Genomic DNA, 24,763 nt, shown 5'->3' with positions numbered 1-24,763 from the left:
AGCAATCAAATCTATCTTTAACTTTGTTAACGGACTGTTTTTTCTCTTTTTTTTGGCAAATTACCTTCAAAATACAAGTTTAGGGAGGTGGAGAGAGAGTTTGTAATCATAGCTGTAAAAAAATGTGCAAAAAGAACAATTACTATAAACTACTCAATTACTAGTGAAAAGGCAACAAGATAAACTTAAACAAGAAATGCACAATGCCAAACACCTTCACTGGATTATTCAGACGATATTATCATAGGTGTATTATTAAAACGTTATCAATATTTTACTTTTTAGTATCATGGTTGTTGTGAATATCACGATAATGGCTCCTTACAAAGGATATATAGTAGTAGCAGATTCTCAAATATAAAGATTTCCTGCCCTTTTCTTGTAAATTGGATATCTTTGGGTTCAGGACTAACAAAACAAGACAAACAACTACGAAGATGCATGATTCGGAGAAAGTTTGATGGTCATTCTCTGTTAGTTTTAGACATTTCCTGGTATAAACAGATTATTATTATTATTATACAGATAATGACATATTTGTCACTTGTCAGTCTCTCTTATCACACTTACAGTACTAACTTCTGAAGTGCCGGGAAGCGGAAGTACAGTATGTGTAAGGACATGTATGGTCATGCTTTGTGTAGGACTAAGAAATAAAGTTGGTGTGAATGAGAAACAAAGAAGTTCACAAGCTTTCAAAATAGTATGCGAGGCTACATGAAGTGAAATACCAAACAGACAATCAATTCCTCTTTTCTCTGCCTTGTTACCCTGTGAAACCCAAAGTAAACCTCTCAGAATGGGTGCATATATGCGTGTGCATGGATATGCAATAAATGTAGGGATGTTAATGATTGTTTGATTGATTTAATCGATTAATCGCCGTTAAGAATTTAACCGATTAAAAATGTCTTAAGAGATGGGCACAATACATCAAAGAGTATCTTACAATACCAGATTATAGATACTTGTTTTTCAAATATATCCAAATAAAACACAAAATACTGGTATGAGAAGTCACTTGTAATTTAAAAAATCCAAAAAGACATTTTACACAAACTGATATCACATTTTAGCCATTTAGTCACTTCAGTATTGGTTGGATTTTGTTGCCAGTATTTGAACAGTGACCGACGGGAGCTTCGTGATTAAAATGAAGTCATTATTTTCTGTTTTTTCATTTAAAATTCAATAACTTTTGTTCTTTTAGCTCCTAATGTATCCTACTCTGATTTCACATCAAACATTGATCATGTCAGTGGTTAAAACAGTTTTGTTAAGGAAAAATGTTCAACATATTTCACGTTATTAATGATTAATCGATTGTTAAGGCAGCCGACTATCGATTAAAAACAATTACTTAAAATTTGTATCCCTAAATACACAGAATAAACAATCAAGTGAAACACTAAAATATCCCTGATGCTGATCTTTAGTTGTATACAGCACCATGGTCACAGCTAAAGGCAGCGAGTTCAGGTGTCGTGTCAACGTAGGTGTCCCCGACAGAAACTGTTTCCCCTGGCCGCGGGAGCGCGCATTCATTCAGCGAAGGCGGAAACAGCGCTGCGCTTGCTTTCACCCAAGTGAATTAAAACTAACAACAATTGCATTGTTTAATTCAACGTTCTGGTGTCGTAATTATCTACGAGGTTTTGCAACATGGCCCACCCATCAAAATAAATGCTTTTATTCTCTTGTACGTCGTAACGTTGTACTACATACTATATAATAATTTCAATAATTTCCTCATGTGACTGACATATAACACGCTGTAATTCAAGTCCTGGTATGGAATTTGTCGAACTAAATAAACGTCGATATCCAAAATCAAGATCACTGTGGTTGTTTTCTGGCTTCAATTACGTCTATTAAATCTACTTCACTCGAAATGTACTATAATGGACAGATGAAGCCTGACCTTTGAATGATTTATTTTATGTGTACTTCAGATACTACTCTATAACCTCTGTGATTATGAACAAGTTTCCTCTCCCCTCTAGCCAAAGATATGTGGGGGAAACATATTATTTCAGACTAACAACCTGTCTGCCAGAATTTGTATCCCCCCCTCAAAATGGACAGATGAAGCCTGACCTTTGAATGATTTATTTTATGTGTACTTCAGATACTACTCTATAACCTCTGTGATTATGAACAAGTTTCCTCTCTTCTAGCCAAAGATATGGGGGATACAAACTCTGGCAGACAGGTTAACAGTGTGAAATAATATGTTTCCCCCCTCAAAATGGACAGATGAAGCCTGACCATCAAATGATTTATTTTATGTGTAGCCTACTTCAGATACTACTCTATAACCTCTGTGATTATGAACAAGTTTCTTCTCTTCTAGCCAAAGATATGGGGGGGAGACATATTATTTCAGACTAACAACCTGTCTGCCAGAATTTGTATCCCCCCATATCTTTGGCTAGAAGAGAAGAAACTTGTTCATAATCACAGAGGTTATAGAGTAGTATCTGAAGTACACATAAAATAAATCATTCAAAGGTCAGGCTTCATCTGTCCATTTTGAGGGGGGGATACAAATTCTGGCAGACAGGCTGACAGTCTGAAATAATATGTCTCCCCCCCATATCTTTGGCTAGAAGAGAAGAAACTTGTTCAACAATGCAATTGTTGTTAGTTTTAATTTACTTGGGTGAAAGCAAGCGCAGCGCTGTTTCCGCCTCCGCTGAATGAATGCGCGCTCCCGCGGCCAGGGGAAACAGTTTCTGTCGGGGACACCTACACTGGCACGACACCTGTATCCATCCGCCGGGGGCGCTATTCTCTGTTTATGTCTCAATGACACAACCTCATGGGTAAATCCAACATGGCCGCACAGAAGGAGGAATGCTATCACAACTGTCACTTCAAATGACAAATATCATCGAGTAGCGTTGTTGTTTTTACAATTTGAAGTCCGGTCCGGTGTCGCGATGTGGCTGCCACTCCACACAGTCTGTTTAAGAGGCCAGACGGTCCGCGGAAGGAGCTTAGTCGCTTCCATTTTAAAACGTAGGGCTAATGCTAATGTTGCTCTCTTCAGCCATTCAGCTGGACTTCGAGCGCAGACATGCACAGCTCTTCGGTTCAGAAAACACGGAGACCCCTCTCAAGTCGTCCAGTAAGAGTCCCTGACTAAATAAACATGAAGCGTGTCGTGTTATTCCTGTACTGTCTCAACGTGAACAGCTAAGAGAAGAGGCTAATCTTTAAAGGAGGTTAGCCGGACCTACGTTTGCCAACCCAACCGCTTAGTCCTTACTCTTGAAGTCTTTCTTTTCTTGTAAAACTAAAAGAGGCAGTTTGATAAAAAACGTATTAAGCATGAAACTCACCTTTTTATTGCTTGACGATTAAGTTTTTTTTCTTCTTCGTCGCCTTATTTTGATGCGCCACGCCGTAATTGGCTCATTACTGCCCCCCAACGGCCACAAGAGGCAGCAATGAGTTGTGTATTTATTATATGCGAAAAGGTATCAAGATTGTAGACTATTTGGTTGGTTTTCCAAATGTAGCCTGTGTTTGGTTCACTGCCAAGCAACCTCAATTATGAGGAGTTAACTTCCACATTTGTTTTTCTGGTTGCCAGGTTGGAGAATGTAGATCTGCCCCCCCTGGGTGCAAACGACGTCCTGGTTAAAATGCTGGCAGCTCCAATCAACCCATCTGACATCAACATGATTCAAGGTGTGTTAGTCACCTCCACACCACAAATCAACAGGAGCAAAGATAGCCAAGAAAACCAACATAGTATTTATTTTTTCTGTAAGGCATGAAGATCAGTTGTTTATCTGACAGTGTTTTTTCAGGTACTTATGCTCTCCTGCCTGACCTCCCAGCTGTTGGGGGCAACGAGGGAGTTGCTCAGGTTGTCGAGTTGGGCAGCCAGGTGAAGTCCCTCAAAACAGGAGACTGGGTCATCCCAAAAGATGCTGGTCTAGGTAAACTACAGCTTGAATCACACAAATCAGTCCACAGGGTCATATTTGTTTCTCTCAACATGAGATCTTATCAAGTTTGTGCCTTTTGTGTGAGCAGGGACATGGAGGACAGAGGCAGTGCTAGCTGAGAACGATGTCATCTCGCTGCCGAATGACATTCCCTTGTTGTCTGCTGCCACACTGGGGGTGAATCCCTGCACTGCCCTCAGGATGCTCTCTGACTTTGAGGATCTCAAGCCAGGTAATAATTTCCACACACAGGGTCATAACATTAGTTTCCTTTCCCAGAACTCCAAACCCCTGGATTACACATACAGGAGGAGACAAGGAAGGAGTCCCTTTTTTCCTCTTTAGACAGGAAATATTGGTTAAATTGCTTTTTGAGTCAACAGACTGATGAAACCATCACCCCCCCTAGTTGCAGAATCTTTCAGTAATGATGTAACAAACAATATTTTATAAGACTAGAAAGGTTTTTTTAGCAGGTATGTTTCAAATGACCACTTACAAACACAAAACATATGTGACTTACAGAAGAAGCCTTTACTTCGGTCAATAAAATTAAAGCCACCGCCTTTGTCAGGTTTATGGCGTGAACTTGCACTTATCAACAGAACCATACAAGCTAAAATGCGCAATGACAACACACCCAATTAAAGTGCCAATAAAATAAATATCTAAATGCAGATTAAAGGACCCAGTATTCCTGCCTAAGTTATCTCTACTAACATGACCTTCTGTGCAGTAATCTTGGCCATCATGTGACAGTTTCCCTCCATCTGCTGTCCTTGCAGGTGATACTGTGATCCAGAATGCAGCCAACAGTGGAGTTGGGCAGGCTGTTATACAGATTGCTGCTGCCAGGGGAATAAACAGTATCAACGTCGTCAGAGACAGGTGAACCCTTCAATGGGTATTGTGGGTAAATAACTGACTTAGAATAAAAAGACTAAACTTGTAACAGTTGGCTCTTTTTTTTCTAAAAGTAACAGAGGGAGAGAGTTTTGTGTGCAAGAATTTATGACTGTAATGAACTTCTTCATTGTGTTTTCTTTTCAAAGGCCAGAGTTCACACAGCTCAGTGATAGGCTGAAGGCCATCGGAGCAACTCACGTGATTAAAGAAGAGGCACTGCGGCGACCTGAGATTAAGGAACTGTTCAAGGTCTGTGGGTCTCATACCGGTTAAGAGATATGGTCATGTGGCTTTAATGAATAAGAAGAATCCCAATATGACTATGCCTCTTTTTTTCTTTCAAAAAAAAGATTTGTCCAAAGCCTAAACTAGCATTGAATGGAGTTGGAGGCAAGAGTGCAACAGAACTGCTCCGTCATCTACAGTAAGGATACTGAATGATCCAATATCTGACACTGAAGAGAAATCTGATACTGAAATAGCACATTCCCACGTCTTCCAGGTTTGGAGGGTCTATGGTGACATATGGAGGGATGGCCAAACAGCCAGTTACTGTCCCTGTGGTGAGATGAAACCTCCTAATTTAACATTTCTCAGAGACAGCTTTTCTCTTTACACACTTAATAAACTTGTTCTCTCCAGAGCGCTCTCATTTTCAAGGACGTGAAGGTTCGGGGATTTTGGGTCACACAGTGGAAGAAAGATCACTCAAACGGTGAGTCAGCATGGACTTATAATACATCAAGAGACCCACATAAGTCTTTCATTATGAATTTAATGAGACTTTCTCCTTAGATGGAAGGGCATTTAGAGGAATGCTGGATGAGCTGTGCAACCTCATCAAGCAGGGGAAGCTGACAGCTCCCGCCTGCACCGAAGTGGGCCTTCAAGACTACAGCAAAGCTCTGGACGCAGCCATGCAGCCTTTCACGTCAGCTAAACAGGTCCTGATCATGTGAACGCACTCATCGACTAATCACTAAACTGTCATGACCCAAGTGTACAAACTTTAATAAATGTGTCTCCACCGCTGGCTCAAAGTCCAGTATGTGTCACGTTATGAGTTATGGGTTTACTGACAGTAGTTAAAGACTCATTAAATCTTAATATAGCCATATGATGTGCTGGAAGTAATTTAGAACCCAGATAATGCAGATTTATCTGATATGTTTAGTAACAGCTTGAATTGTTCCTATTAAGTTATATGGGCATTTAAGTGCAATCGATGTTAATCAGCAGATTTACTGTTGCGATAATACTGGTACTCACAGGGCATTTATGCTTGCTGTTAAAAAAGCATTCTGCTAATAAACGACTGTTTGAGACATTTCCGGTTTTATTACATAGATACAGTAGAACAGAAAGGAAAGCTTCAGGGAGAGAAACATTTAACAAAAGTCTGAATTTGACCCAGAACATCACATTTGAATAACACATACTTTTTTCTCTTGAGCCACATGATTACCACACAGTTTCTCTAATGACTGGAAATGAGATATTCAACCAGTACCAATAAACCACGTTAAAGAGGCCGCACCAATCAGATTGCTGAAGCCAAAGGTTGCTTTTTTCCCTGCTTAAGTACATCTAGTGCGTGACTCACTTAAATCATGGATGTCATATAATTTAAAACGTGACTGTGAAATATTGTCATTTAAAAAAAAATATTTACATTACCACAATGCTTGTGATGTTGAATTTAATTTTTTGCGATCAGATGATCATTACCGATTGGCCAGCACCAGACTTACAGCCACAGAGAGGACAGGCAGCAACCCACCGGAAATGGCAGCTGCCCCTTCTCTTACCAGACACTCTTTATACTCGTCAAAGTCTACCTCTCTGGCTGCACACACGTGGTCAACACGGCAGTCACCATCACACTCCTTCAGGTCATAGCTGACAGAGTTAAAGTCATAGTACTTCTGTAGGTAGCAGCCATCTTTAGCAATGCGCTCCAGAACCTGATGCATGGAGGCTGGGGAGGCGTCTGGTACTCTGAAGCTCTCTGTGAGGCGATACTCCTTCTCCCAGCGTCCGCGAGCTGCGTTAGCGTGAGTGAGGTTCAGGTAATAGGTGACCACATCCTGAGTGTGTTCAAGCATGTGGTTTAGAAAACAGAAACTAGAGCAATAAAAGTGTTAAGCGCTTCTGTGAGAGTGTCACATCAGAATAGACCACATATTGCAGCATAGAAAGGCTCATGAACATATCTTAATCGAAAGTAAACAAATTGGCCTTGACTTACTTTGACCAGGAGGGTTTGGGTGTCATATTCAAAGACACGGATCCCAGGGTTGTTGGCTCCATCATCAACTCCAGGAAGTGTTGTTTTCCACGGTGTGACACCTGGGCTGAGGAACATTGTACTGATAGGAGAGCCTGTGGAAAACATCACTTCTAAATTATCAAAGTATCATGTGTCGAAGGTAATAATAGATAAGACAGGACACAGGGCATCAGCAGGTCCTTTAAAAGTCTGAAAATGTCTGAAAAGAGTTCAGTTTTATAAATATTAGGCCTTAATAGTTTAATTTATTTTTTTCAAAATGAGTCAAGCTCTTCAGTTTGACATTCCACATTTCTGATGTTACAAATGTTTAAACCTCCGCACGGGACCACATATAAACTGCTCTCCTTTACACAAGGCTTGAATGAGAAAATTATATATTAAATTTGGCTAAAAGTTACCTTGAAAAGGTCTTAAAAACATTAAAGTGTCTGATAACTGTAGACACCTGGGACAGTCAGTTTAAGCATCACTGCACATCACAGTCCAGAGTTTGAAAAATAAAAATAAATTAAGTAATCATCAAGTCACCAAGCTTTAGTAACAGCTGTAGTATCACAACAGTCCGGCCTCACCTGAGTTGTAGAACATTCTGAAGCTATCGGTGTGATGATGGCCAAAGAACTGTCCAAGTATGACTGAATGATGCTTCTGAATTAAATCCATGTATCGCTTGTTGAATGTAGGCGTAAACCACGGTTTACTTCTCTTCTTCTCAAAGACACCTGGAGGAACATGGCCGATGATGTACACCTGGTGGGGAAACCATTGCAGAGTTAGCAACTCACGTGTTTGCAAGGCATGGGTTAATTCGGGTTGAAAAACGCTGCCAAGGGTCAGAGACTGCCTGGTTGTAAAAGTTTTCCATGAAATAATTACTAATACTGGGAATGTAAACTGAAAGTATTCTTCCTGTTTACCCTGGTAACCAGTGTTAAAAAGAGGAATGAGGTATTTATTCTTGCACTCATTCCCCTGTAGCTTGCAGTTTAAACATGACAGCAAATTTAAAAAGAAGACAAGACGCTTTGCCTTTTCTTTGTTGTTGGCAGCCTCTGTAAGAACCTGGTCCGCCCAGCTAAACTGATCCGCTGGGTCTTCCATATTCTGGGTAAGTTTGTTCTGGTCATAGTAGAGATTTGTGTTGAGCACAAGCATCCTGAAGCCTGTTCGATTCAGCAGCTTTTCTGTGTAATATCCACCTATGGAAAGAATACAGTTGCAGAACATTTATGAGACAAATGAATAATTTGTGTATTATAAGCAATTTGTGTCACAGGGTGATTTACTGATACTTAGGAAAGAAATTGTGTTGATATCAAAAGAATGAATCTGAAAGTATCACAGGAGGCTCTGTTCACCTTTTTTAAATGTTTTTTGGGACTCTGGATCCAGCCAGTCCTGCCACATTACTGCTATCCGGTCATACATGTAGTTTGGGGCTGCAGGAAGCTGACTCTTAGGATGGTAGTCATGGTTGCCGAGGGCAGAGTACACTTTAATGTCTAAGGAAGGCAGGGAATGTAAAGATTTCTTTCATTAATATGAATTAATCCACGCTACAACAATACAGCGGATACAAAATCTCCAATGTTCTTTCCTCCGCTTACTTGGGAAAACCTGGTTTAGAATGTGGGTGAGGTTGCTGATAATGTTGAGCACTGCTTCTTCTCCCAGATCCTCATTGGGCACATGTGGTGTGTCATCTCTGAGAAGCAAAACAAATAGCAAAACAAATTGGGGGGGAAGTGATGATTTCTTGGGCCCCACAGTTAGAGAGGGCTCACTAAGGTAGAGTAAGAGTATAGTTACAGGCGGTGTCATCTCAGTGGGACAATTAGTTCCAAGCTGTGTCCCTAACGCATGATATCTCTTTTTAAAAAAACATTAAAACAATGATTATGAAGCAAGCATTTGTCTCTCTGATGATGGACTTGGGACTCAAAAAGCCAGCATGGTTCACAAAAAATTTACAGTCAGCCTAAAGCACATACCCTGTCCATACGATGAAGTCCGGATCTGGCAGAATATCCTTCATGGCATACACAGAGGAGTTTATTAGGTGCCACGGCGAGTCACAAACATAGTCTCCAAACTTCCCCGCATTGGCTGCAGGTCGTTTACCGCTTGACGCGCACACAAGTTCAGCATTATCTGTCAGTTTGTATGTCGGGTCCCAGTGCTGATCCGTGATGTGCCAGAAGCTCCCTGGATAAAAAAAACGATGCGTAATTACGCACGGAAAGGAGTTCTTTAAGAGACATTTCGTAAAGTTGTACACAACAATATGGTATTTTGAATTCTTACCTGACAGCGCAGGAACCTCTTTGAAAAGCAGATAAGAGAGTATCAGCCTGAGCGTGAACATGTCGAGGTCTTTGAAGAAAAGAAACATCCGACAGAAGTCAGGTCCAGGTTTGAGAGGTAAGTCTATAAAGGGCAAAGCGAGATAAGATACAGCTTTTCATGACGCGTCTTTGACCTGGAGGTGGCCCGTTTCTCTGCAAGTTTCCTCTATTGTTCAAATTTCAAATATTAAACAATGATTGACAGCCTACCTTTGATAGCCTAACATGTGCTACACATAATAGAGAAGTCCAATCCTACAATATCTTTAATTAAAAGAAGAAGTAAACGCTGTATTAACAGAGTTTTGGCAGCAGGCCCAAAACACAAGTACTGTAGAGTAAACAGGCGGTGGCAAAACAACTCTGTATCATGTGGAAAGATTTAAAACAGAGACAGCAACAGTGTAATAGACAATGTGTAGGCTATTTATAGGCGACAGATTTGATATTGCCAAAAAAGGCATCATCATTCCGGGTACTCGAGTGCCAGATCCCTCCATAATTTTTTTTCCTACGTAGATTAAATATAAAATTAGTTTAACCTACTTTTACAGTTCACTTGGTGTGTAAATGTTTCCAATACATTTTAATGTAAAATATCTTTGAATATAAAAAGGCAGAACAGTTGCGTATGCTGCCTTCGAGTGAGGCTCGTACTTCCTGTAGAAGAACTGTAGAGAATTGATTTCTTTAAAATTGCTACAGGAAGCATTTGTCTTTTCCTTACAGTTGAATTGTGACAGTAAGATGTCAATCAAGCAACACAACATTAAAAAAGTGGGACTTAGGTGGACATTTTAATCATTCCCAAATTGTTTAAGATTGAGGATTGTACCTGCGGTTATTTTATAAATATACATTCATTCATATGCCTTTTGCTATTTGAGACATTGGGTCTGTGAGGATAACGACTTAATCATAACGTTTACACAACAGCTGCCGTGAATGCAGCATAGTGGGACATCTGTGCGCCTAATGTTTCCAACAGGATTTGAAGGCAGCAAAGGCTGGGGTTGTTGCTCTGCTTTACGCCCTGATCAAGGCCTTTCAGGCACTATTTCTCTTTCTCCGTGATCCGCCCCTAATAAGCTTTACGAGCCTACATTTTGGGTCAGTTGAAGACAACGTATATGCATATGACCATCGTTGTGAGTTTGAGTCGCTAAGTGTAGCGACAAGAGGGCACGGACTGCCTGACAAGCGAAATTTAGGGCTTAAAAGTCGTGAAACCCTCTGTGTAGCTTTCGCGGGACTTCTGCTACGCGCATGCGTCGTACATTGAGTTTAGCGCGCGAGACTACACAAGGAAGAAGCGTACAATACAACTCGCGGCTGTTGTCCCTGTCCCGCGGTGTCATTTACGTTTCACACTTTATTTTACTAACTCATCAACAAGGTGCCAACATGTGGAATCAGGGTGAGTTTAACATTCACACTGTCGTGTTCATAAAGTTGTCGGGTCAGCGTGTTGACTTGTTGCTAACGTTAGCTTGACTTCTTGCCTCTCTGTTGTTGTGTCTCTGATGTGACCGTCAGTTGGTGAAAATGTGTGTTGTTAAGTGGTTTGCATGGAGGATAAGCGTCTCCTCATCGCAGCTGTCACTGCCATTTTGCGTTTCAGGAGGGTACAGTGAGTCGAGCACGGTTGGAGGTTACACTCAGTCTCCTGGAGGGTTTGCATCACCGTCCTTATCCCAGGGAGGAGAGAAGAAAGGGGTTTGTACTGAAGTCTGATTTATTTATAAACCACTGGAAACCTAAAGCAGATGTTAAGCAATAAAACAGTTAAACATAAGTCAAACCACATATTCCTTACAAGTGCACTCTCATTTAAATATATTAGGTTTACCAAACTGTGATCATCTTATTCCCTCCTCCCTATTCACACATGTGTGCAGATATTTATGATTAACGTCACTTAAATATACAGGCAGACAGTTGGTAAGGCACAGCAGTCAACCTGTGTGTGTGTCTTTGTTTTGCAGAGGGCCCGTGCCAATCAGATTATCCCCTGCACAGTGTCACAGATGATGTCTGCCTCCCAGGCTGATGAGGCCTTCAAAGTAGGAGATGTGGAAGTTGCCCAGGTAAGCTGAAGCAAAATGAGGTGGCAGACACCTGAAAATAACTCAGTTGATCTATACATATTTTTTGGCTTCTTCAGGGGGCATGACAGAAAATATGTTAGAAAGTGGTGAAGGACACTAATCACAACTTCCCTGATGATGTCTTTCAAGTTGCCTGTTTTGTCTTAAACCCAACGATGTTCAATTTACAACTATAATCAAAAAGAAAAAGGCACAAAAATTCCAATTTGAAAGCTATGATCTGCTGTCATGATTGTTTGAGGAAAAAACACCTGTTAAAATGCACCAGAATACATGATATGCCAAATACACAAAAAGTCTCGGGGAGAACTCCGAAACCTCTGATCAAATTGTCCCAACCACATTTGAAATGTTTCCTACGCCCGTGACCATTGCAGTAATTTCACAAGCTAAAACGCCAACATATAAAAGTTTTAGTTTCTCAAATGTGAGGGTTTATTAGTTTTTTTCCCTTGATGGTACAGAATATGTCGTAGTTTTGGAATGTAGACTGGATAAAAATACAATTTGAATACATAATCTTGGCATTTGCTGTGCTATCATGAAAATAATCAGATTAATCAATGATGAAAAACATTGTTAGGAGCATTCCTAGTTTTCGGATTAGATTTCTGTGGTTTAATTAATCAACTGCTCGTTACAGCACTAAATTGGGCATAATCTATAAGGGACTTTTTTTGAGCTTTTGTGCAAGTTACAACCTCCCAGTGAAGTTTCTCTCTGTCAGGCCTACATACATGAGTACTTTCAAGTTGCTCAACAGGGTGTTAACAGCGACAAAGACCACAATGAAAAATGACATTTGGGTATTGTGGGAATAAGAAGAAAATTGCCCCAAAAAACCACAACCTGCATTGATTGACTATTTTTTCTGAAGAAAATGAAAGATATTAATTGTTTGATGCCACATGTAGTAACTCAAGACATGATACACTGCAGCACATTTGACACCCTTTTATTAAGAATGTTTTAATTTCCTTGAGTTCACTGTTGGATAACACTTCATGTTTTGTGTCATAGGTTACCATTGTGGGTGTCATCAGGAGCACAGACAAATCCATGACCAACATCCAGTACAAGGTCGATGACATGACAGGTGCTCCCATGGATGTGAAGCAGTGGGTAGACACAGAGGTCAGTGAATGTGATTTTACCATTACACAAACAATCTCTATATAGTGCGCTGTTGTATTCATCTCAGTCACAAGTGAGAGAAGAAGTGTTAAAATACAAACATGTGATAAATCAAACCTGTTTGTGGTTTTTCTGTTAAAATGAGGCTCCTAAGCCATTTAAAGGTTGGACTCCTGACCATAATTTCTGGTTGACAAAGAATATCACTTCTCACCCTCATCTTTATTATAAACCTGTTAATCTTTTTTTTCTCTGCGGTAGGCAGTTAACACATCATCATAGATCATTGGATGCAATAGTTATGACAGACAGCAGCGCACAAGGCAGTGTTGTATAAAGTACCCAAAAGTCATACTTTAATAGACATCATGGTAAAACAATACTTTGGTAAAAGTGAAAGTCACCCATACGAATAGTATTTGAGTAAAAGTCTTAAAGTATCTGATCTTATTCCTTTTCAGAAGCAAAGGCATATCTTTATTTGGTGACACTGTTGTTTTGGTTTGTATAGGACCCCGGTGTGGACAGCACCGTCCTGCCTCCAGGCACATACGTCAAAGTTTCTGGCAATCTGCGCTCCTTTCAGGTGAGTTACTGTTCTAAAATCCTCTCCACACTACCCAGAAACAAATAGAAGTTTAGCACTATGATCTTGGCAAGGTTGCATGACCATGTGAAATTGAAGTTGCTGGTAGATACAATGATAAATCATGTTGTACTCTAAATGTTTTGAGTTTTGAAGGTGTTCTTCAGTTTTATAGCACATATGATTTGACATGCCATTTGTCTGAAAATTACTTGTTCCATTTGACACTGACCAACATAGTTTTTGTTTTGTTTCTGGAAATACACGTAATACAGTATGAGGAGGTTTTTTGGAGAAGTCTCACCCCTGAAGTTCCTCTGTGCTTTCAGCAGTATCAGACTGACTTAAGTGCCTGGGTTATTTGTCTTTCTGTCTCAGAACCACAGATCTGTTGTGGCGTTCAGCGTCAGGCCCTTGGAGGACATGAATGAAATTACCTCACACATGCTGGAGGTTGTCCAAGCACACATGGCACTCGGCAAACCTCAGAGCACGGTGAGAAATATTGGCGTTAACCTCAGCAGCCTTTGTGCACGGAAATCAAGTTTGCTACTAGCTCTGATGTATGTGACAAAAGAATGCCTCATTTTAGTTTGTATACACGCCATCACTTGGAAGATACTGACAAACTGGCATCACCACATCAATGTGAACATTCTTAACATTATGTCAGTCAACTCCTTTCTGAGAAGACTACACTGTAGCTGGTTTCTACATGTGACACTGTTATGTTCCCATTACAGAAGATGCTGTAGTCACATTTCTAAGTACTTACGTTCGAGGATGTACTGTGTGCCATTACCAGTAAATGTGTCAAAACAGTTTTGTTTCTCTTTCAGTCTGGTGGTGTTGGGGGAAGAATGAGCAGTAACGACACCGCCATGTCGCGGTCGGGCATGGATAACAAGGGAGGGAGCTATGAAGGAGCTAACGACATGACAAACAATGGGTTAAGCGCAAACCAGAATCAGGTGAGCCAAAATATTCTAAGATTAATAAATACAATTTTATGGAAAAGGGGAATTCTGGGATTTTAAAACCTGGGCTCTATATTTACATGTTTGGCTGTGTGCATGATTCATATTGGCAGCCACGACACAGCTGCAATCGCAGCGTAATCCTTTGGGGTAACTCCGACTCGACTAACTGATTTTGACAATCTAGATGAGGCAACAACTGTAACCGCTCAACGCGCAAGATTTTAGAGTGAGACTTCTCCTTGAACGAGACCTTCTGGTTACAAAAGGGATCACATTTGTTTAAGAATCTTTCCGTAGGAATTCGTCTCCATAACATCAGAGACTTAAAATAACAACCTCGGCCTGTCAGTGACGAAACAAACACTTTTAGTGGACTTAATTTTGAAGGTCGGAGTTGCCCCAAAGGAGTACACTGCAGCTGTGTACTATCAGCTGGACAGGTTCTAAAACTACTGATAAGTATGAATAATTTATACGAACATGTAAATGTAAGGCCCAGGTTTAAAAATACCAGAATTTCCCCTTTAATTTATTTACTTTGCAATGCAATCTGTTTTAAAACTTAAAACAAACAAAAAAAGCCATAATATTACAACCACTGACTTTTTAACTTTTAAGAAATGAATGTGGACAAGAACATAAACTAGATCTAACACTGGTCAGTGACCTTTCAAACCAAAAGCTTTATTTTCACATGTGCCCAGACAGAGAGGCACCAAAAAATGACCCACAGTCACATACTTCCTGTCCCTCCTTTCTATGAATATGAATTACGGAAAAATAGCTTAGTCAGGGAAAGTAGTCATGGTTTCACAAAGATTTTCTCACGTTGAAGGATGCTTCTGTATCTACAGTTTGACACAGTGTGTGCATGTTTTAATATTTCATTGTTCCTCTCTCAAGGTGCTGAGTTTGATAAGAAGCTGCCCAGACGCACAGGGCATCAGTATCCAAGACCTGAAGCAGAGACTCAGTGGCATAAGTCTGACTGTCATCAAGTAAGAGACATTTGGCCTCCAGTCCTAAAAGAATAACCTTTCTTAAAACAAAATTTACATTGTGGTTGTTCTAGTGAATTTGGACAGTATAGTTCAACCACAGAAACCCCCCCACCCAAGCTGAAAAGCAGAACATTGAATTATTGGTATCATCGGGTGACTTCATTGAGATGACTCATTGGCACTAAATGTGTGATTTGCAAAGTGGTCTCAAATAATTTGTCAGTGCAGCTTAAGAAGAAACAGGAACTCAGCCAAGTTATTGTCATCTAAGGCTTAATTTCTCTTCTACTTATGACTCATAATGTTAACCTTAGCTGGCTTGACCACAGATATCCTAAGTGTTCACTCTTAGCTTAATATGTTTAAAATAATCTGTTGCATGCTGCCTCAACCCAGAATTTAACTTCTTAAAGAACATTTTGCAACAAACACTTTGTTTACAGAATGACTAGCCCTCATGTTCAACAGAACACTATGTTAAACTGTACACTAAACAGGAAGTCCCACTTTCTTCTGTCAATGATAAGAACCTTGTAGCTGTGTTTTATTTTGTTCAGACTAAAGCTGACATGAGCACAGGTTGTTTGAGGCCAGCAATCAAAAATATCCCAAGTCTGCACCTTCTTAATATGTGCATTAAGTCTAATATGACCAAGATTTTATATTAATAGCCTTTGTTGATTTCTTTTTTTCTTCTCTTTTAATTTTATGTCTGTTAGTTTAAGTTTAGACAAAAACAAAGGATAGGTTCACATTTTTTCATGTCCCAGGTTCCCATATCTACATGGAACCAGTTTTTGCTTGGTGTAATAATTCCTTCTGTTTATGTTGTTTTATAATAACTATAATGAAACATCATGAATCATTATCAGAAACAGTTGGCAGTTGATCTTCTCACCATTGACCAATAACTGCTGCTCAAATATATCAGTTGTGTATGTGTCAAAGAAGTGTCAGAAGTCTCAGACTGTGTAATAAGTTTGAAAGTGTTATTTGCATTGCTTGAGGTTTATATAAAAAGTCTAGTAATAAGTGCTTTAAATTAACTATTAATATTTCTCTTTGTCCTCTTAACAGGCAAGCAGTGGAGTTCCTAAGCAATGAAGGTCACATCTTTTCCACCATCGACGAAGACCACTACAAATCTACAGACAATGATGATTAAACACCGTCACCTTCCAAGCACCTTTGGAGTTACTTTTGTGGATTTAAGCTGATACAAATCATTAGTACAGGTTTTCTAACTGGAAACTCTTCTGACCTTGTTAATTCCGTAAGACTGAGAAAAATCTCCTAAGTCCTTCTATCTTTAGGTACTGTGGTTCATGTTAACTGAAAAGCACATGGTTCAGGGTCGTGAGAACATTGGTTCACACATCCTTTATTCATTATCTTACTTCTGCTTTGCGAGTCCCAAAGGTGTTGCTGTTTAAGAAGCTGTTGTTAGCAGTAAATACTGTTATTCTGTATCCGCTACCCCCTCTTTTGTAAAGCATTTTGTAATTTTAAACACTTGGAATTAGTGAATTTATTTTTTTCTTTGTATCTTAAGTCTGCTAACATTAAAAGATTATACAAAACACAGTGGGGTCATCTACCAGGATATCTTTAGTTTCATAACGTACTCATACAAGACGAACAAGTAATCTATGCACATTTATTACGAGTTAAGTTCAGAAATACTTAATGTACATGTGTCTTCGCACCTTAAGCTGCTAGATGCCACAAACTGAATTTAGCATCTTCTCATTCAGGGTCACATTAGATGTTTGTCTTCGCTTGACTGTGTCTATCTGTTGCAAACACAGTTGAGTGGGCGTGATGCAGAAATGCGAGCAACACAACAAATCTGCCTATAGGGTCCCAGTAATTGACATAGTAAAAAGCTATTAACAAAATATTAATATATTTAGTACAAAAGCCATTACAAGGCAAAATGACTTGCAGTATGTTTGTGATTGAGATAATGGTTACAACCTTAAAAGAAATGGACATGGTACACAATTAACTTACACATTCTTAGAAAAGAAAAGATGCATTTCTACGAGAAAATGTCAATACAAAGTACTCGATTGCAAAGTAGTCCACTAATTCAATGACAAATAAACTGAATGTGTATTTATAGTTTGACACAATGTTTAGCACCTTTTCGTACTCTCAGATCATCAGTTTGCTGCGACAGCTGGAAGAAGTTCTGCTTCTGCTAGCATAAGTAGCACGGTAGCATAAGTAATTCTTGGCCACGCGAGAAGCCACAGTGGCCATTTTGTCATCTTTGTGGTTTAGACTTGTGTGCCAGTAAAGACTAGTTTTAGCTCATTTGTTTAGAGTTTGCATATATGCTATAAAAGTTTGTCATACATTACACGTCTGTACAATCAAATACAATCCATTATTACCCTTGCAAAGCTTATAAATGTGCACTTGTCCTTTTTAAGGCTGTTTACTGTGTCATATTAGGCTACATACTGTAATTGCACAATATAATGGTATAATATGGAAAACTACAAACTAAAGCCCCCAAAACCACCATAAGTTTGGATCAACTATTTGCTGACGAGTTTGAACAAAAAGTATATAGGTACTGTCATATTTCAACAAATACTACAACAACACATACTACAAGGGTAGTATGTGTTCAATAAAAGTTTGAGGATGCAGTCTCGGAGAGAGTAAAGTGGTCTTAGAAAGGGGAGTTTCGCTGACCACATGAGAAGCAGTGGTGTCTGATGGGTGATGAAGGATGATGTCATCCCCGCGCTTTTGCCACAGTGTACATGTGCATGCCGGTAGAGCGTTTGATAAAAACAAGGCGACAGATTTATCAAAACGCACTTCTGTACTGTGTCACCACTGAGCAAAAGCTGTAAATCTTCAAAGAGCCTTATATATTTGCAATACAATATATTGTCGGAATTTATAGTTGAATAATTTCATATCTGACTTAAATATCTAACCTTATGTTGACCCAGTTTATTTTCAGCGTTAAATTAAAACCACAAGTTTGAACGAGAAATGCAGGATGTCTCACAATACAAGAGTATGCCTGGGTACACTGGCACAACATTCAAGATGGCGGAGCTTAAAAACTGCAAACTGTGAACTCAGCTCCCACCGCACGTGTGTGATATTTTGTTGCTGCAGTAGAACATCAGTTTCAGTAGTACATGACATTCTCTTGTGCTGTCTTCATCATTGTCAGCAAAGTCTCGTCCACGGTCTCATAGTCGTGGTCGCTGTCCACATCTGCCTCAACTTCACGCGGCGGCACTGCTGAAAGAAGAAGGGTTCGGTTTGTTAATTAGAAATGTTCTCTTTTTTTTTTACCATTTTATTTAAAAAAAACCCTCACAAAATAAGAACATTTAACACTTAAGTAAGTATTTATAGCACCAGGACAGTGTGTGTTTAGGATTGACTCAAAAAAACGGTAAAGTATTTTTTACTTAAGCACCAAATGTGTATTAATCCACAACTGAAAATAGTCCAAAAAATGCCCTATTTGCTCCTGCTTGAGTGGCAAAACTAGAGTGCCCCAGTTTTTAATAAGTTACTTAGCCTTTTTTTGATTAACTATTTTAAACAGGAAGTGGTACAAATGGGCTTGGTACTGAGTGCTATAGGCAGGGCAGGAAACAGGAAAGTCCACAGAGAGAGCCTCACCTTTTCTCTTTGACTCCTCCATTTTCACGTAAGTGTTTGGCAGGGCCTTGCCTGACGTCGCTTCGCCCGCTGAGTGCTTTCGGGGTACAAGTGGCGGAGGCTGATCATCTAGAATAGCCTGCATGATAAGATGAACAGGAAGAAACATTCAGTTCTATGACTGACATTTCCACCACAATAAAAAGAGGAAACATCTTGTTTTTGCATACTTCAATACTTCTAACCGGTTTGTGATTTCCTTAAAGTGACATTGTGCGAAAATGCAGTCACACTTTTAACAAACTCATGATGAGAATACATGTTAGAGTTGAACCACAGTAGCTCTGGGGAATATAATACGTGCTGAAAAAGCCATACTTACTGGAGGTGGAGGAGCTGGAGGCCTTTTTTTGCTATTTAGAGTCAGATCAGCGAACTTTTTGCTCAGGGTGCTCTTGTCAGGCCGATGTTTGGATGATTTCTTTGAGGCTTTTGACGAGGATTTTTTGCAAGACACTGAAGACGACAGATTTCGCTTTGGTGGCCGAGGTGGAGGAGCTGCATCTGAGCACTCCTGTTTGCGGAACTCGTAAAAGAACGTGTCAGTCACTTCAGTAACTCTGTCCACATGGCACTTAGGTGGTTGACCACTGGGCCATGGCGGGGGGTCCGTCGTGAAAGCAACAGACATAGAAAGCCACTGGGTTGGGATCTCGAAACAGTGGTCTGGCCTGTGTGGAAAGCTTGCCTGGATGATGGGCTCTAACATAGCCGCCTCTATTCTGAGACACGCAAACCCAGCCAGTGGATCAGTCTCCACTTCTGTATCACGGCTCACCACTTTTACATCCAGCGGCAAACTTAAGTCCTTCCCCAAGTCCCTGAGTCTGTACTTCTTGTTATCTTTCAGCACCTCCACAAAGTGACCCGGCATGTACAGAGGCAGAAAAACTTCCTGTTTCTCCTCCTCCTGCTTGACCTCCTCTTCGTCATCATCATCATCATCATCCCCATCATCCGGGTCTTGGAGACGATGACACAAAAGAGCCTCGACGGACTGCTTCTGTGCAGTGTCGCTTTCACAAGGCAACTCGATCCTATCGCAGCGAACAACCTCCAGCTGGTCCCCCACGCTGAGGCCAGGCAGGCCCTCCTCCTCAACTTCCTCACAGTTCCTTGTCACACTGACCTTCAGACCTGGCGCCTGCATTGACGCCACATAGAGCTCGTACACTGAATTAAACTCTCTTGGCCGCCTCCGGAATCGTCCACCGTATTGGTGAGAAACCAGGAAGTACTGCTGCGCCTTTCTGCTCTTCAAGCTGGATAATAAAACCATGGCGGAGGTTCCTGTCCTGTGGAAAACCAGGTGGCTGCTCTTGCTAAGTTCTGGCAGCCAGCTGCACTTGAACAGAGAGCGAGTGTCCGGGCCTTCCAGTATATTCACCACTGCAGGGAAGGATTCATCTGGCTGGGAGAGGACCTCTGGCAGACTGAGCGGGGTCACGAATTTCACGTCCTGACAGAGCTCGGTGACATCCACCACATCCATCTCTAAGCTGGACGGAAACTTCATTACATTCTTCCTCACTGTACAAAAACATGAGAGAAATTATGTTAGAAAGTGGAGTAGAGGCACTTTAATGAAATAAACTGAAAAATGAGAACCCTTGCCAGATGTTCAAAAGTGTATAACCAGTAAAAAATAAAATAAAATAAAAATCAATACAAAAAATAATGTAAAAATACTCCTGCATTTAAAATCTTATTCAAGAAAAACAAACAGCGATATTATCATCATCAAAGTGTACCTGTATTTTACTCAGAAGTAAAAGTACTTATGCAGAAAAATGGTCCCTGTGAGTGTTAAATGACACTATATTAGTGGTTCTCAAACCTTTTCTGGCACGCTCACCTTCAGGAGCCAAAACAGTTCATGCCCCCCACCCCACAAACTTTCTCAATCATCAATAACAGTCCCGTTTTCCACTTTGTGTCAATTTTTGGAATTTCTCAGAGCATTTCAACTGCAGGAACCAGGGTCTAAATTAAGTCCCGGGTCATTAATTTACTCTTAAAAAGTCCCCGCTCCAAAATTACAAGAAGTCTGGGGGTGGGGCTCACAGCCCTGAACATTTCTGATTGGTCGAGTACTTACAGCATTTTATTTCAGCCACCATTTTTCGAAAGCTCTGCGGCAGCACATCAGTTTATTTTTTGCTCCTTGCACTTTGACACATCAACATGGACCGAAGGCAATAATGAATGCATGGTCTGCGCAGAACTGACATGTAAAAACAGCCCCCTTATCACTTCAACATCAACATGTTAAAGGAACATTACAGTTCTGTGAAAAGTAGTTTCTGGTAAAGCTCCTCTGCGCTGCCTCTATGCCACTGGTGTGCCCCCAGTTTGAGAACCACTGTACTGCTGATGCATTGATATTCATTTAACGCTGGGTAATTTAAAGGAGCACTTTGTAGTTTTTGTGAAGGAACGTTAATCAGAAGAGAGAGATCAGCATTGACTTTCTAGCTTCAAACAGTGTTCTGGGGACCTTATTTTCCTCTGAGAACAGCTTGTTTATTCACTTATGGAAGGAAATAAATATCTCCGAGTTCATATTATTACCTCATTAATATTTTAAATATTAAAATTCTGAGTTTCTTCTCCAAAAACGACATAGTGCCCCTTTAATCTGTAACAAATCATCATGTAGAATCTTAATCTGCACACACATAATAACTCTTCACTGGGAAATAAAAGTGGTTAACATTCAATGTTTGCCACTCAATTGTAGTGACGTATGTATATTTTAAAAAAAGCATAAAAGGGAAACACTTTTTCACACTATTCACCCCCATACCAGTGGAAAGTCTGGTGAAGTTTCATAGTCCACAAAACATTTCTGGAGCTGCACAGCAAAACAGTGTTGCAGCATTCTCCTAAACAACTGAAGCAGATGGGGACTTGTTTAAAAAGAAAAACACTCAAAAATGGCTCCATGTCACTGAAAGCAAGATCCCAAATTGATTTAAAAAAACTTTATTTACACCCTTTTGTAAGCCAAAATCTTCACTGTAGCGTGCACCACGTCAAGTGGGTGCACAACCTTCTCATCAGGGGTGTTAATAACTTCTTCTTTTTTTATCAATGAGGATCTCTGAGTTTCTGGATTACGGTGGGCGAGCTGTATGAGACATTTGTCGCTCCAGAGATGTTTTGTGGACTATGAAACTTGGGTGAACTTATCCTTTAAGTACAAGTACTTAAAAATTGAAGAGCAGTACTTGAGTAGATCAAAAGCTAAATTCCCTGGTCATTTACACACAAATTATAGGGTAATCTAATTGTTAAATGTGTGTTAATATGTAAGAAGAATAACCATTATATATGTAAGATGCAGATAACTTAAAAATCTCTTTTAATAAAATTTTAAAAGTAGGTTTTGCTCACAGTTCATGACGGCGTGGACCTGGTGTATTGGACTGAGGTCAAGGGGACGCTGAGACTTGGTGGTGTTTTCGAAGCGAAACCTTCGACTGCGCAGGCAGGGAGAGGACATAATCTCCTGCAGCGTGAAGCACTCCTTGCTCTCACACTCAATGAAGTCCCCGCGTGTAGAAAATGGGATACACACTTCAGCAGAGACTTCCTGTTGTCCTTGAATGTGGCAGCGCAACCGATCCTCCTCACCCTCTCGCCGCTCTATGGAGAGCACTGTCAAAGCTCTCCCGGCCCCCAGTGTGACATTGTCAAAGGTCATCTTGGAGCGGCTGGTGAAAGTGAAGGGAAGGCAGGACTCCAGGCCCACAGGCCTCATGCTCATCATCTCCTCGACTGTGCTGAACGGCATCTCATCCGGAACAACCTTGAACAAACCTGAGAGACAGCAACAAATTTCAGTGGTCAGCTACGAGACAAACTCAGCTGTTCTCATCAGATTCTTGTCTACAGCTCAGACCGACCTGTGTGGTTGATAGGCAGCTCAAACTGCTCATTGTTGCTCAAGTCTTCACAGCAAACTGACAGCAGCTCAAGGCCAGTGACCTTTATGAGATCGCCAGTAGAGAAGCACACTTCACTTCAAGATATTTCGTATATTGAGCCTGAAAGAGAAAGTAATAAAATAAAGTGTACTGAGTAAAGAAGGAACAAAACAACAAGATCAACATTCAGCAATGATCGAATATATCGAGCATAAATCACATTAGTTCTTGTTTCTCTTAACTAGAACACAATCTTACATACTCAAATACAAAATACTTCTAATTACAGTCTTAATTGGCCACAATAACATGTGATTTGGGATTTATACAGAAACCTAGACATGTAAGGATCTGTATAACTGGGACACAATCTTCACTTATGTACTGGAAAACAAGAAAACATGTATACTTTATAGATATAAATGTATGCGCTAGATACAGAAACAATACAGACATCCAGACACGTAACCTCTTCAGATAACCTCGAATCACTTCAGCTCTATCCTCATCTACACTCACAATCTCAGTTCACAATGAATCAAGTAATAAAGGCCTACCTTGGAAGTACACTCCAGAGCAAACTTGTAGAATTTTAGGCAGACAAGTGTCGTCCAACGATGCAATGAACTGTTGAAGCGGCAAAGCGGTCACGCCTGCCATCGCTGCTGCCTCAGTGAGCTGCGATCAAAAATGAAGGCAGACAGCAAATGACAAGAGCAGCATAAATGGGGGATGCTTTGTCAGTCAGAAACCACAAAACTGAATGAGGAAGTCGCAGGAGTTGTTTGCACAATGCTTGCATTCACAGACGGAGGCCCAGCGATACGACTTAAGGCTGGATATTGTACTGTGAAGTTGTAAAAATGAAAATGTCTGCGCAACGATTCTGTTAAATGATTGCATCATAAACTCTTGATTTGCATTAACTCCAAGAAATAGATCAAGACACTTAGATATATGCCTTTATAAGGAAATGTGTCACATTTTGCACGTGTGTGTGCGTGAGTCAGTGTGGGAAGTGAAAATATTGACATTGTGCACACAACATTCCTGAGGGATTACATACTCCTCTCTCAAAGGGACAAAATCAATTATCTTGCAAAAATGTTACAAAGTCTGAAAGATCCAAAAGGCCCTAGTCTTGTTTTTGCACGTCGTGTAGGTGGACAACTTGGTCTTCTTTGGTCTTCCAAGCACAAAGTTTTTGTGTCACATAATAACTGTGTAGAAAGATGACACAGCTCTGAATATAATATATCCCCCAGCCTGTCACACAGCCAAACAATCACAATAATGTTTGATACTTGACAGGAAGGACAAACATTTTTGGCCTAAAGGAAAGGGTTCCCTCAGCTCTTCCTCTTTAGTCGCTGTACGAACCTTCTCTCCAAACATATCCTGATCCCAGGGGCCTACATACCCCATGACACACTCTTCCTACAGGGCGTTTACCCTCTTTTCTCTCACACGCATGGTATAAAGAGACAGCACCCTCACTTCCTTCTGCTGATCTGCACTGTCAAATAAATGAAGCATCCTCCCACCTCTGTGACATGACAAGGCAGCCCCTCAGCTTCTGACAAAACCACAAAACTTTCCAAATGAGCCCTGCGACAGCCTAAAAGCTCAACTTGGTCCCCCCCAGCCTTTCCACGATCCAACTAGGTGACGAAGGCATTAGATTCTGCCTTGACAAAACACGTTGACTCATGACGAGAAAGCGTAAAAATCTGCTTTTCTTTGCACCTCAGTTGGTGCAAAGCCCTCGCAACAAATATAACCCCCTTAAAACCTGCGTTGTTATGGTTCTTAGCTCTCCA

General features: G+C 40.5%; 4 protein-coding genes across 4 annotated transcripts; 2 read left to right on the top strand and 2 right to left on the bottom strand.

The window, feature by feature from the left end:
* The first annotated feature begins 2,824 nt into the window (after positions 1–2,824).
* mecr (mitochondrial trans-2-enoyl-CoA reductase) lies at positions 2,825–5,920 on the top strand. The gene is made up of 10 exons (XM_073484964.1): positions 2,825–3,130; positions 3,599–3,696; positions 3,819–3,950; positions 4,048–4,191; positions 4,745–4,847; positions 5,012–5,114; positions 5,216–5,289; positions 5,368–5,428; positions 5,508–5,580; positions 5,661–5,920. Exons 1-10 carry the CDS (start codon positions 2,943–2,945, stop codon positions 5,822–5,824), a joined length of 1,140 nt encoding a protein of 379 aa, XP_073341065.1. The 5' UTR covers positions 2,825–2,942; the 3' UTR covers positions 5,825–5,920.
* Positions 5,921–6,589: 669 nt separating this feature from the next.
* smpdl3b (sphingomyelin phosphodiesterase acid like 3B) lies at positions 6,590–9,530 on the bottom strand. The gene is made up of 8 exons (XM_073484645.1): positions 9,463–9,530; positions 9,150–9,363; positions 8,766–8,863; positions 8,517–8,660; positions 8,188–8,357; positions 7,731–7,908; positions 7,114–7,247; positions 6,590–6,952 (listed from the first exon to the last, which is right to left on the bottom strand). The coding sequence occupies exons 1-8, from the start codon at positions 9,521–9,523 to the stop codon at positions 6,590–6,592; spliced, it is 1,362 nt and encodes a 453-aa protein (XP_073340746.1). The 5' UTR covers positions 9,524–9,530.
* Positions 9,531–10,676: 1,146 nt separating this feature from the next.
* On the top strand, positions 10,677–16,896 carry rpa2 (replication protein A2). The gene is made up of 9 exons (XM_073484962.1): positions 10,677–10,920; positions 11,125–11,219; positions 11,489–11,590; positions 12,632–12,745; positions 13,257–13,331; positions 13,710–13,826; positions 14,171–14,302; positions 15,215–15,309; positions 16,390–16,896. Exons 1-9 carry the CDS (start codon positions 10,770–10,772, stop codon positions 16,475–16,477), a joined length of 969 nt encoding a protein of 322 aa, XP_073341063.1. The 5' UTR covers positions 10,677–10,769; the 3' UTR covers positions 16,478–16,896.
* Positions 16,897–16,955: 59 nt separating this feature from the next.
* On the bottom strand, positions 16,956–23,607 carry themis2 (thymocyte selection associated family member 2). The gene is given in 6 exon segments (XM_073484961.1): positions 16,956–18,585; positions 18,976–19,093; positions 19,337–20,544; positions 22,411–22,836; positions 22,923–23,063; positions 23,501–23,607. Coding segments are annotated over 6 exon segments (2,112 nt in total). The 5' UTR covers positions 23,604–23,607; the 3' UTR covers positions 16,956–18,469.
* Positions 23,608–24,763: the final 1,156 nt, after the last annotated feature.

The sequence above is a fragment of the Pagrus major genome, chromosome 17, assembly GCF_040436345.1.
Source record: "Pagrus major chromosome 17, Pma_NU_1.0".
Lineage (NCBI taxonomy): Eukaryota > Metazoa > Chordata > Actinopteri > Spariformes > Sparidae > Pagrus > Pagrus major.
The sequence above is the reverse complement of the archived record's forward strand: the minus strand, read 5'-3'. Positions and strand labels throughout refer to the sequence as shown.

Coding starts and splice junctions, on each gene's coding strand:
- mecr (XM_073484964.1), top strand. CDS start 2,943: ATGTGGCTGCCACTCCACACAGTCTGTTTAAGAGGCCAGACGGTCCGC. Junction 4,192..4,744: donor CTTTGAGGATCTCAAGCCAG/GTAATAATTTCC, acceptor CTGTCCTTGCAG/GTGATACTGTGATCCAGAAT. Junction 4,848..5,011: donor ATCAACGTCGTCAGAGACAG/GTGAACCCTTCA, acceptor TTCTTTTCAAAG/GCCAGAGTTCACACAGCTCA.
- smpdl3b (XM_073484645.1), bottom strand. CDS start 9,523: ATGTTCACGCTCAGGCTGATACTCTCTTATCTGCTTTTCAAAGAGGTT. Junction 9,364..9,462: donor AGAGGTTCCTGCGCTGTCAG/GTAAGAATTCAA, acceptor TTTTTTATCCAG/GGAGCTTCTGGCACATCACG. Junction 8,358..8,516: donor CCAAAAAACATTTAAAAAAG/GTGAACAGAGCC, acceptor TTCTTTCCATAG/GTGGATATTACACAGAAAAG.
- rpa2 (XM_073484962.1), top strand. CDS start 10,770: ATGCGTCGTACATTGAGTTTAGCGCGCGAGACTACACAAGGAAGAAGC. Junction 12,746..13,256: donor AGCAGTGGGTAGACACAGAG/GTCAGTGAATGT, acceptor TGGTTTGTATAG/GACCCCGGTGTGGACAGCAC. Junction 15,310..16,389: donor ATAAGTCTGACTGTCATCAA/GTAAGAGACATT, acceptor TCCTCTTAACAG/GCAAGCAGTGGAGTTCCTAA.